Genomic DNA, 12456 nt, shown 5'->3' on the forward strand with positions numbered 1-12456 from the left:
TGTTTTGTCCTTTAGTTTTCTCACCAAGTGCCCCAGAAAATGAAATATCCACCATCATTCCCAATGGGATCCAACTCATCTCTTCTCTCCTCCCATGCTCTGGGGGAATCCCCTGCTTTTTCTCAGAATCCCATGCTGCAGGACAGCCACTTTGCCAATTGGGCTGTCTCTTATGATTCCTCTACATCCCAGTTTCCCAATTACTTTACTTCCAAAGCCTCACCTCCTTTGGGACCAGACTCTTCCCACTCCTCTTCCTCTGATGGTGATAAGCCAAATGGAACCAGCTCCAAGTAAGTATCTTTATAGACACCCAGGGGAACAGATTTTGAGGCATCTGTTTTCTTTTCCTGATAACCTGGGTAGGGGGTGTAGGAAAATATATGTTACTGGCTTTTCTCTGTGGCTCTTTGCTCTTAAGCCAAGTAGGAAAACTTTGCTTTCCTACTTCATGCTCATGTTGGCCCTGTATATAGTAATTTTCAAACATCCAGGCCACTCAGGTAAAAGGCAGCAGAGCACCCGTTTAAGGGAGCCCTGGGATGGATGTGCTATGTATCATGGCTGTCATTCCTCAATTTGTAAAGGGGTAGATTGAATATTAAAAAAAAAAAAAAACGGAAAAAAGAAATAAAGTTGAAGTATTGGACAGTAGAGCAGGCAGTTATATTGCTTAGTAACTAAGACAAGGTTCTGAAGATTAAAACAGCGGGATTTTGTAATAGCTCATTTGTTCTTAGATTATTCCTCTAGGTGGTTTATTCCTGGGAAACAGAGGTGCTCTGAGATTTCAATTGTAATTATTTTCTTAGGCCATAAACAGACTCTAAACATGACCTTACAAGATGTATAGGATTCAGAATGATTCCCATGACTTGATCGCTTTAGTTTTGGTCAGATGAAAGAAGACAGAGAGGGCAGTGATGGCCACTGACAGGAAAGGTGTAAAGTCTATCTCTAAGCCAGTGTTCTGACTTCAGAGGGTTTGTGAGATTTCTTGGGATCAGAATGGGCATTTCCTTGAGCTGGAATATCTTTATCAACCTTCCTTCTCTCTTTTACATTGTCTTTATAAATTTTTTAGTCATATTACCAAAGCACTTCAGCAACAGCCTGGATGGGAAAATCCCAATGGTGACAGCCCATTGATGGTGGAGTTTCAGATGCCAGCCTGTGTGATAATGAGCCCCACATCCCATCTCTTCTGTCTATGTCTACAAGGAACCACATGGACATTACCATTCCTCCTTTACCTCCAGTGGCTCCAGAAGTCTTGGGGTTGCTGAACACAGACACCGCAGGGGTCTTATGTACCCTTATATATACCACGTTCTCACTAAGGTTAGAACACATCAGTACTTATGTCCCTGTCATTAACAATGTACTTCACTCTTCCTAGGATTGTAAGATATCAGAGAAAATTGTGATCACAAGTGTATGAAAGGAGTTAAAAGGAGACAACATGCTGGGGCCCCTCATTGCTTTAAGGGCCTCAGGGTGAAGCAAGACCAATAGGAGTTGGTACTGAGCAGTAAATGAAACCCTTAGAAGAGGGTGCCTATAAGACTTGGAAGAAGACAATGCACCATGTTGGTAGATTCTGGTTCTAGGGATGAATACAAACTGAGAAGAGGCTTTTTGTCCTTGTTCCTTACCTTTCCCTCTGCTTCTGCAGAGCTATTACCTTCCTCCAGTCTTACTATGCACATCCATCCCCCAATAGCATGTTTACGATGGAATATCCCCATTTAGTCAGCTGTGTTCAGTCATAGCTGAGACTTTAAAAATGGAATAGAGCTATAAGCTGGCTGTGATTGATTGGACTTGTTATAGCTTCTTTTTAGTAAGAAACTCTGTCTAAATACAAGTAGAAAATTTAGTGACTAAACCACAGATACTATTGTTCATTACTGGTTCTTCTCAGTGCAGTTCCAAACTTTGAAGTAAGTCATTTTCTCCTTTCCCCTTGACATTTTTTGTTAGGGTGAAATTAAGATCCCCGTATGTATTGAGGATGAATGTAACATGGAGCTGCCCCCAGCTGCTCTCCTGTTCCGATCAGCTCGTCAATATGTATATGGAGTCCTTTTTAGTCTGGCTGAGACACAGCGGAAAATGGAATGCCTGGCCTTACGGCAGCGGCTGCCTGTAGAAGGTAAGTGTAGTTCTATCTTTGTAAATTATCTCAAAGGTTGAAGCAGAGCAGAAGCTTCTGTGCATTTTTAGAAAGCAAATCATAGCTTTGTCACTGACACTTCCAGCACCATTGGATCAGCTGGATCATATGGTCCAAGTGGCAGAACAGCTTGTACAGCAGCCTGGACCTATCAAAGAGCCTCGCCCTGTTCCAGTCCCCACTCAAAACTAGAAGCTTTTGTGGTCACCTGGTAGATGGGCTGGAGTAGCACACCCAAATGAGGAATATGTTGTCTCCAAAATCCAAAGAGGCCAACTAGGCATTGTGCCTCTTTTTTGGTCATAGGAGGGGCCAGGTGCAACAACTTATCTTCACCTTAGGAGGGATATCTCAACAGGCCCCACACCACTGGACACCTAGAAATTTTACTGAAGTGGGAGGCCCCTGTATTTTTGTTGGATTCATCTCCCATCCTCTGACACACAAATGCCTTACCAACAAGTCTAGAGTAGTTGCTACTTCTTGCTCACTAGGTCCAGTCAACATAATATCATCAATATAATGGACCAGTGTGATGTCTTGTGGGAGGGAGAAAGGATTAAATACCCTGCAGAAAATATGACATAGGGCTGGAGAGTTGATATACCTCTGAGGTAGGACAGTGAAAGTATACTGCCAACCTGGACAGCTGAATGCAAACTCATTCTGGTAGTCCTTACTAACAGCTACTGAGAAAAAAGCATTTGCCATATCAATAGCTATATACTAGATACCAAGGGATGTGTTGATTTGCTCAAGCAATGATACCACCTCTGGAACAGCAGCTGCAATTGGAGACCCCACCTGGTTAAGCTTACAATAATCCACTCTCATCCTACAAGCCCATCTGTTTTCTGCGCAGGCCAAATACGAGAGTTGAATGGGGATGTGTTGGGAATCACCAACTCTGTGTCGTTCAAGTCATTAAGAGTGGCATTAATCTCTGCAGTGCCCACAAGAATCTGGTATTGCTTCTGGTTTACTATTTTTCTAGGCAGGGGCAGTTCTTGTGGCTTCCACTTGGCCTTTCCTGCCATAATAGCCCTCACTCTACAAGTCATGGGACCAGTGTGGGGATTCTGCCAGTTGCTGAGTTTGTCTATTCCAATTATGCATTCTGGAACTAGGAAAAGAACAACAGAGTGGGTATGTGGACAATTGGACCCAATGTGAGAAGGACCTGAGCTAAAACTCCATCGATCACCTGACCAACATAAGCCTCTACTCTGACTGATGGACCAGAGAGACGTTTTGGGTCTCCTGGAATTAATGTCACTTCTGAACCAGTGTCTAATAATCCATGAAATATCTGATCATTTCCTTTTCCCCAATGCACAGTTACCCTGGTGAAAGGCCATACATCCCCTTGGAGAAGGCTGTGGGGAAGATTAACAGTATAAATTTTTGGCAGGGTCCTTCCCCAAGGGTATCCGACCTTCCCTTCATTCCAGGGGCTCTGGGTCTGTAAACTGTCTCAAGTCTGGGAATTGATTAAGGGGCTGTGACTCTGTTTTTGTAATTCAAGTTAGATTTTTATTCACTTGACCTGAAATTCTTCTGCTGATGCAAATCAAACAAGAATTTAGTAGACTGCCCATCTATTTTACTTTTAGGTGCTCCATGGTCTACTAGCCACCTCCATGAATCTCTGCAATTCAGATTATTTTGATTGCTGCTTTGAGCCTGTTTTCCATTATGGTAGCCATTCCCGCCTTGTCTTTGGCAATTAACTGCTGCCACATGGCTTCTGCCTATTTGGTATCTGATTATCTGTATTGTGTTTAAGGATTGCAGCTCAGTGACAGCAGTTCCCACAGTAATATCTGACCAACAGAGAAGGGTGACTACAGAGCTCTTCAGGGACAACAGAGCTAGTCTCCCAAATTTATTCCTCACAATCCTGGTAAAAGGTGTGTCCTCTGGGCATTCCAGGAGTGTGTGAGCAGGTCTTCCGTGATAAATATACTCTAACATTCCAATCTCTCTTAAGTCTTTGGATCCCATCCTCTACATTATAAGAGGGCAGTTCTGGCATTTCAACTTTAGATAAGGTCAGCCAGCTTTTGGTCCATGTTTCAGCCCAAATCCCAAACAAACTGTTAATGCCCTTTCTAACCACTTGTGCTACAGCACTGAATGTGGAATCTCTGCTTAGTGGGCCCATATCAATAAATTCAGCCTGATCCAACTTTGTATTCTTTCCGCCATTATCTCATACCCTTAATATCCATTCCCAAACATATTCCTCTGATTTCTGTCTATATAAATTGAAAAATTCATACAGTTCTTTTGGATTATAGTATACTTCCTCATGGGTCACACTTTGTACCTCACCCTTCAGGCCCTGTTGGGACTTTAGTTATAGGTTTGAAGAAGACTGGTGGTTGGGGTAGGTAATGAAAAGAATTAGAAGTATCCCTCAAGCCAATTACCTCAGGACATTCCATTGCAGTTTCATCTGGTGAAACAGGATTAGTCTCTCCTGCCAGAGGAGTGAGGGCTGCTTCCTCAGGAGAGATGATTTCACATTTAGCAGGCACTGAAGCATTAGTCTCCTTAGTGGAGATTGGATGGTAGGCTCCTCAGGGCAGACTGGATGTGGGGGTGCTGTTTCCTCAGGGCAGACCACTACAGATATATCTAACAAAGACTTAGCAGAATCCAGGATTCCAATGTCCTCACTGCCATTATTATTAATACATATGTCCCATTCCAAGTTTCAGGATCCTATTCTTTTCCAAATGCCTTTTTCTAACAGCAGACACCCTGCAAGGTTGAGATTTTAGTTTACATTGTAAATCTGCTATTTGCACAATGAGTCTCTGGGTCTGGTTTTCAGAAATCTCAAGTCTGCAGCCACTGAAAATAAATTTTTCTTTCAGGGCACACATAGAAACCTTTGCTTCTGTCATATGACATTTAGCTTTCAAATTTGAAGCCTTCATCTCATCGCTTTCTCTTATAACTTTATCTAGTGTATCTAAGAGCAACCAGCCAACATCAGTATACCTCTTAACTCCACAAAACTCTGTTAAGGTGTCAAAAACACTGACACAAAGAGCCTTGCTTCATACAAGAGTATGATTAGGAGAATCAAATGGTGATATTTTACATATCTCCATTGCCAACTCACACCATGGACTGTCAGTGCCATCTTGATTTTGAAAATGGAGTCATTAGTGCCTTTGAATCTAATCAGAGTAGCAAACCATTTCTAACAGCCCATTTTAAGATTCTGTTTTTCAAGAACAATCCCAGTACCAGGCTTTATTAGCTAGAGTTCTCTAGAGAAAAAGAACCAACAAGAAAGATCTGTAAATATAAGATTTTATAAAAGTGATTCACACAACTTTGGGGATGCACAAGTCCAAACTCCATAGGGCAGGATTCATGAGTCCAAATTCTATAGGGCAGGCAGCAAACTGGCATCTCTGATGAAGGTGTTTGATAAACTCCTCAGGAGACACTGGCTAGCCAAAGAAGAACTGAAGTTTCTCTCTTTCTCCCTTAAAAGTCTTCATCTGTTTGGATCAAACCCAGTTGATTGAATTCTCTCATTGCAGAGGACAAGCCCTTCATTAATGTAATCAGTCACAGTTGCTGTGAATTGACTAATGATTTAATAAACAAGCCTTCTGGCCTATCAGCCAGGCATAAATGTCCTTGCAGTAATGGTTAGGCCAGTGCTTGCTTGACCAGACACCTGGACACCATCATCTAGCCAAGTTGGCACATGAACCTAACTATAACAATTGGCTACACCAGTAGACTGATAAGTTCAATATGTGTAATGTAATTCCTAGAGCATTCAATGAAAAAGATATACAAAGAGATATACTGAAAAACACTATAAATAAACCAAAATGGAATTCTAAAGTTCAAGTAATCACAGGAAGGGAAGAACATGAAAACAGAGAAATGAAAAATAGAACAAATGAAACAAATAAAAAACAACAGACTTAAGCCCTAACATATCAATAATTGCATTAATGTGAGTGGTGTAACTGCACCAATTAAAACACAGAGATTTGCAGACTTGGTAAAAATAAAATACAAGCCAACTATATGCTGCATATAAGAAATTCACTTAAAATAGACTCCCAAGCAAAGAAAGTTGCCAGGGACAGAGAAGGACATTACATAAAGATAAAATTGCTGCTCCACCAAGCATAATAGTAATCTTTAATGTGTATCATCAGACAACTGAGCTGCAAAATATGTGAGGCAAAACCTGATAGAACTGAAAGGAGAAGTAGACAAATCCACAATTATAGTTACACACTTCAGCACCTCCCTGTCAACAATGGATAGAAACTAGACAGAAAATCAGCAAGGATATAGAAGAACTCAATAAAGCTATCTTAGTTTACCAGGCTGCTATGATAAATACCACAACATGGGTTAGTTTAAACAATGGGAATTTATTGTGGCATGGTTTCAGAGGCTAGGTGGCTTGCTTTCTCCTAGGGTCAGTAGTGTTCTCGCTGGCCAGCAATCCTTGGGGTTCCTTGGACTTCCCATCAAATGGCAGTGTCCTCTCTTTTCTCTTCCAGGTTCCTTCTGACTTCTTACTTCTAGCTCTTCCCTTTGGTTTTCTCTGAAGTCTTGCTTCTGGTTTCTTTTTCTTTGTAAGGCCTCCAATATGCTGGATTAAGACCCAACCTCATTTGGCTGGGCTATACCTTAACTGAAAATATCTTCAGGAGATCCTATTTACAATGGGTTTATACTCACAGGAATACAGATTAAGGTTAAGAACATGTCTAATTGGGTTCATAGTTCAGCCTACTATAAAGACCATCAAACAAGCAGGATCCAATCAACTTTTATAGAACACACAACAGCAGCACAATACACATTCTTTTCATGCACCCACAAAAAATATACCATGATAAATCATGTCCTTGGCCATAAAACAAACCTCAGTAAATTTAAAAGATGTGCAATCACACGGAGTATGTTCTCAGACTACCTTGGAATCAAACTAAAAATTAAAAACAGGAAAATAGGAAAATCTACAAACACATGGAAAATAACAAAACACTTCTGTATAATCCATGGGTCAAAGAGGATGTCTCCAGGAAGAAAAAGAACATATAAATTAAACTAAATGAAAATGAAAATACAACATATTAATATTTGAGGGATACAGCTAAATTGTTGCTGAGAGAGAAATTTATAGTATTAAATGCTTATATTAGAAAAGAGGAAGTTTCTAATCAATAATCTAAACTTTCACCTCAAAAATCAAGAAAAAGAATGGAAAAATGAACTCAAAAGAAACCAAATGGAGGAAATAATAAAGATAAGAGCACAAATCAATGAAACTGAAAACAGAAAAACAATAGGAAAAATCAATGAAACAAATAGAAAGTAATAAATCCATTATGGTGAAATACTGTTAAATACCACACTCAGTAACTGATTGATCAAACATACAAAAATAATTAATGATATAAGATTTCAACCAAACAATTATCAAACTTGATCTCCAGACATCTACCATCATAGACAGATTCTAATTTGTTCCCTTATATTCCTTCCTCCATCCCTGGTGTACATGCCCTGTATAATCCCCAGGACTTTGAATATGATGGAATATCACTCCCATGATTAAGTTATGTTATATGACACAGTTGACTTCAAGAAAGGGAGAATATCTCTTGTGGACCTGACCTAATCAGGTGAGCCCTTGAAAGGTACTGGGCTTTTCCTAAAGAAAGGGATTAGAAGCATTAGTAGGATTCAATGTAAGGGAGATTTTGTGCTGCTGGCTTTGAAGATGGAGGGGGCCACATAGCAAGGAATGTGGGAGGTATCTAGGAGCTAAGAATGGCATCAATCTGGCAGCCAGCTAGGAAATGGAGACTTCAGTCTCACAACTGGAAGGAACTGAATTTGGCTAGCAACTTGCATGAACATGAATGCAGGTTCTTTCCCAGAGCTTCCAGAGAGGAATGTAGCCCAGCTAACGTCTTGGTTTCAGTCTTGTAATATCCTGGTCAGGGAACTCAGTAACACCATGCTTGGACTCCTGACCAGAACCAGAAATATGAGGTTAAAAAAATGGATGTCATTTGAAATGTCTTAATTTATAATAATTTATTGTGAAGCAATAGAAAACTAATGCAACTACTATATTTAAAAACTGAAGAACTCACCTTTTTTTCCAAAAAACACAGGGTCATTTGTGAAAACTGACTACAAATTTGGGCCACAAAGCGAGCTTCAACACATTTCAAAGAATTGACTATATATACACCATATTTAGTGATGACAATAAAATTTGCATAGTATGGTGGATTGCATTATGTACCCACTTTGGACATGTTCCTGGTCTTGGTCCACATTCTGCAGGGTGTTAACCCATTGTAAATAAGATCTCTTCAAGATAGTAGTTACATCAGTTAAGGTTTGGCCCAACTGAATCAGGTTGGGCTTTAATCCAGATTACTGGAGATTTTTGTAAGCAGAATAAAAGTCAGGTGAATAGAGCAGTCACAAGAGAAGCAAGAAGCTGGAAGTCAGTGGAACCTGGATGAGAAAGGAGAAAAAGCCACCGTGTACATTTCCATGTGATATAAAAGCCAAGTGTTGTGGTTTGCTAATGCTGCTGTTTTGCAAAATACCAGAAATGGATTGGCTTTTATAAAGGGGGTTTATTTGGTTACAAAGTTACAGTCTTAAGGCCATAAAAGTGTCCAAGCTAAGACGTCAACAACAGAGTACGTTCTCCGAATGATGGCCAATGGTGTCTGGAACACCTCTGTTGTCTGGGAAGGCATGTGGCTGGTGTCTTCTTCCTTTGCTCCCAGGTTATGTTTCAAAATGGCTTTCTCCAAAATGTCAGCTTTCAACGGCCATCTTCAAAATGTCTCTGTAAGCTGCAGCTCCTCTTCAAAATATCACTCTCAGTTGCTCTGAAGTCCTTCTGTCTGTGAATTCCCTTAAATGACTCCAGCAATCCAATTAACACCCACCCTGAATGGGCAGGGTAACACCTCCATGGAAATTATCTAATCAAATGTTTCATTCACAGTTGATTGAGTCACATCTCTATGGAAACACTCAAAGGATTCCAATCTAATCAGCACTAATGCATCTGTCCCTACAAGATTGCATTAAAGAATATGGCTTTTTCTGGGGGAAAAATATATTCAAACCAGCACACCAAGGAACCCCAAAGGTTGCCAGCCAGCCAGAGCATACTTACCCTGGGATGAAGCAAACTTTGTAACTTTTGAAACTGTGAGCCAATAAATTCCTGATGTTAAAGAAAAAAAAAAAAAAAAAAACCACCACCACAACAAAACCTCGTTCTTTGAAAAGAGCAGTAAAACTGACAAACCTCCAGCAAGACTGATGAAGAAAAATTGAGAGAAAACACAGTATCTACACTATCACTGCAGAACCTACAGACATCAAAAGGATTATATGGGAATATTACAAACAACCCTACACACATCAATTTGGCAACTTAGATGAAATGGACCAATTTCTTGGAATGTACAACCTACCTCAACTCACCCAACATGAAATAGATAATTTGAATAACCCCATAAATATTAATGAAATCAAATTTAAAACTTCCCAAAAAAGATATCCACTAGCTCCACTGGTATCACTGGAAAATTCTCCCAAATATTTTAAAAAGAATTAACATCAATTTTACACAATCTTTTCCAGAAAATAGAAGATGATGGAACACATCCCATCTCATTCTATGAAGCCAATTTTACCATGTGTGCCAGTTTGGAAACATTTGGAGATGTTAGCCCAGAGTTTGATCTTGAGAAGCCAAGAGAGGACCCTGACACTTAGATGCACAGCTGAAGAAGCTAAGAGAGACAAGCCCAGAGACATTTTGGAGAAAGCCATTTTGAAATGTAACCTGGGAGCAAAGGACCAGCAGATGCCAGACATGTGCCTTCCCAGCTGACAGAGCTGTTCCAGACACCACCAGCCATCTTGTTGATGCCTTAGTTTGGATGCTTTTATGGCCTCAGAACTGTAAAAATGTGACCTAATAAATCCCCTTTATAAAAGCCAATCCATTTCTGATATTTTGCATAACAGTAGCATTAGCAAACTGGAACATGCTGATACTAAAACTAGATAAAAATAGTACATAAAAACCCCACTACAGACCAATATCCTGCCTCAATATTTGTGCAGAAATTCTTAACACCCAATAGAACTCAGAAATAAATAAAGTGAATTGTACACCATAATGAAGTAGGGATTATTCCAGGGATGCAAGAATGGTTCAATATATGAAAAATCAGTCGATGTCATCCACCACATAAACAGGCTAATTGAAGAAAAATCACATGATCATACCAATGGATGCAGAGAAAGCACTTGACAAAATTCAATACCCATTCATCATAAAAAGTCTCAGAAAACTAGGAAGAGAACAATTTCCTCAACTTGATGAGAACATCAAAAAATCTACAGCTAACCTTAGACTTAAGTTCAAAGACTCAATGTTTTTCACCTAAAATAGGGAACAAGGCCAGAATGTTCATTCTTACCTCTTCTATTCAACATGATACTGGAAGTGCTGGACAGCTCAGTAAGGCAAAGAAATGAAATAAAAAGCATACAGATCATAAAGGAAGAAATAAAACTTCCCTTGTTTTGCAGAAGGCTTGATAGTTTATGTAGAAAAACCCAAGGAACTTACCAAAATCTCCTAGAAATAAGTGAGTTTAGCAAGGTCCCAGGATACAAAATCAACATACAAATATCTATTGTATTTTTATATACTAATGAACATGTAGAAACCAAAATTTAAAATACAATACCATTTAATATCACTGAAAAATGAGGTACTTGTAAGTAAATCTAGCGCATATGTACAGGTCTTGTATGCTAAAAACTACAAAATGCCGATAAGAAAAATCAAAGATCTAAGTAAATGGAGAGTTATACTGGAATTCTCCTCAAACTGACATGCAGGTTTAAGTCAATTCCCATCCAAATCCCAGCAAGATATTTTGTAAATATAGAAAAGATTATTCTGTTTATATGGTATGGTGGATTGACACGTCCCCCACAAAGATTTGTTCAATTAGTAATTCCTGGATCTGTGTGTGTGTGAATTTATTCGTAAATAGGACCTTCAAATATCCTATCTGGATGAGGCTGAATTGATTCAGGGTGGGACTTTATCCAATATGACTGAAGTGCATATAAGCAGAGGAAATTCAGTACAGTCAATTAAAAGAAGTCAGAGGAGAGAGATTGCCATGTGACAGAGGCAGAGATACATCTGCAAGCCAAAAAAAAATGCCAAGGATTGCTGGCAAGCCATGACCAGAATGCTCCCAAATCCAGGAGAAAGCATAGCCTGGTGATACCTTGATGTTGGACTTCTAGACAATAAATTCCTGTTGTTTAAGCCAACCAGTTTGTGGTTTTTATTATAGCAGTCCTTGTAAACAAACACATATGGAAAGGCAAAAGAATTAGAATAACTAACACAATTTTGAAAAAGAATAATTAATGGGGAGCAACCACTGACCTGATTACAAGATTTATTATATAAGTACAGTAATCAACACTGTGTGGTACTGGCAGAGGGATGAATGGATCAATAGAACAGAATAGGGAGCCCAGAAATAGTCCCACACAAGTACAGCCAAATGATTTTTGAGAAAGCTGCAAAAGCATTTCATAGAGGAAAGATAGTCTTTTCCACAAATGGAACTGGAGCATTTAGGCATCCATAGGCAAACAAGTACCACTTGTTTAGGTGAGTAGCTAGAATATATAAAGAACTCTTAGAACTAAACATTTAAAAACAATCAGGTCTACTCCCCACCTGCTAGTTGAGCCACCCAACCCGATTGTGCTTCCCGTTGACTCCTTATGGCCCTTACATCTCCCTGGGAACTGGAAGATGGCAGAATAGGAGAGGCAGAGCAAACTTCTCCCCCATGGAATAACTAGAGAAAAGGCAGAAAACTACTGGGACAGAAGTTCCAGAGTACAAGCAGCCAGAAATGGACCTCTCCAATATATAGTGGAGACCTGGATGAACAAGTAGAGAAATTACAACTGAAAGGACAGGGTAAGTTTATTCAGTTGTGACCACTGATGGGGCTGGCAGCTATGTGCAGTTTAAAGCAGAAGGGGGAGTACCTCTGCACTCCTGCACTCCCAAATCAGCCCTGCAGCTGGGAGCTCCTGTGAGGGAACTTGGGAACCAGTGAACTTGTGTTGGCCATGCACAGTAATCTTGGCACGGTGCACATGCTTAAACCTCTCAGTTCTGA

The 12456-nt window shown here is 39.8% G+C and overlaps 1 protein-coding gene across 1 annotated transcript in view; it reads left to right on the top strand.

Moving 5' to 3' along the window:
- The window catches only part of FAM120C (family with sequence similarity 120C), a 133839-nt gene that overhangs the window by 55188 nt on the left and 66195 nt on the right, over positions 1–12456 (top strand). Inside the window, 5 exon segments of the mRNA XM_037823779.1 lie at positions 16–293; positions 1085–1128; positions 1131–1274; positions 1277–1341; positions 1984–2155. Of these exon segments, the coding sequence (XP_037679707.1) occupies positions 16–293; positions 1085–1128; positions 1131–1274; positions 1277–1341; positions 1984–2155 (703 nt within the window).

Source organism: Choloepus didactylus (genome assembly GCF_015220235.1).
Source record: "Choloepus didactylus isolate mChoDid1 chromosome 24 unlocalized genomic scaffold, mChoDid1.pri SUPER_24_unloc2, whole genome shotgun sequence".
NCBI lineage: Eukaryota > Metazoa > Chordata > Mammalia > Pilosa > Megalonychidae > Choloepus > Choloepus didactylus.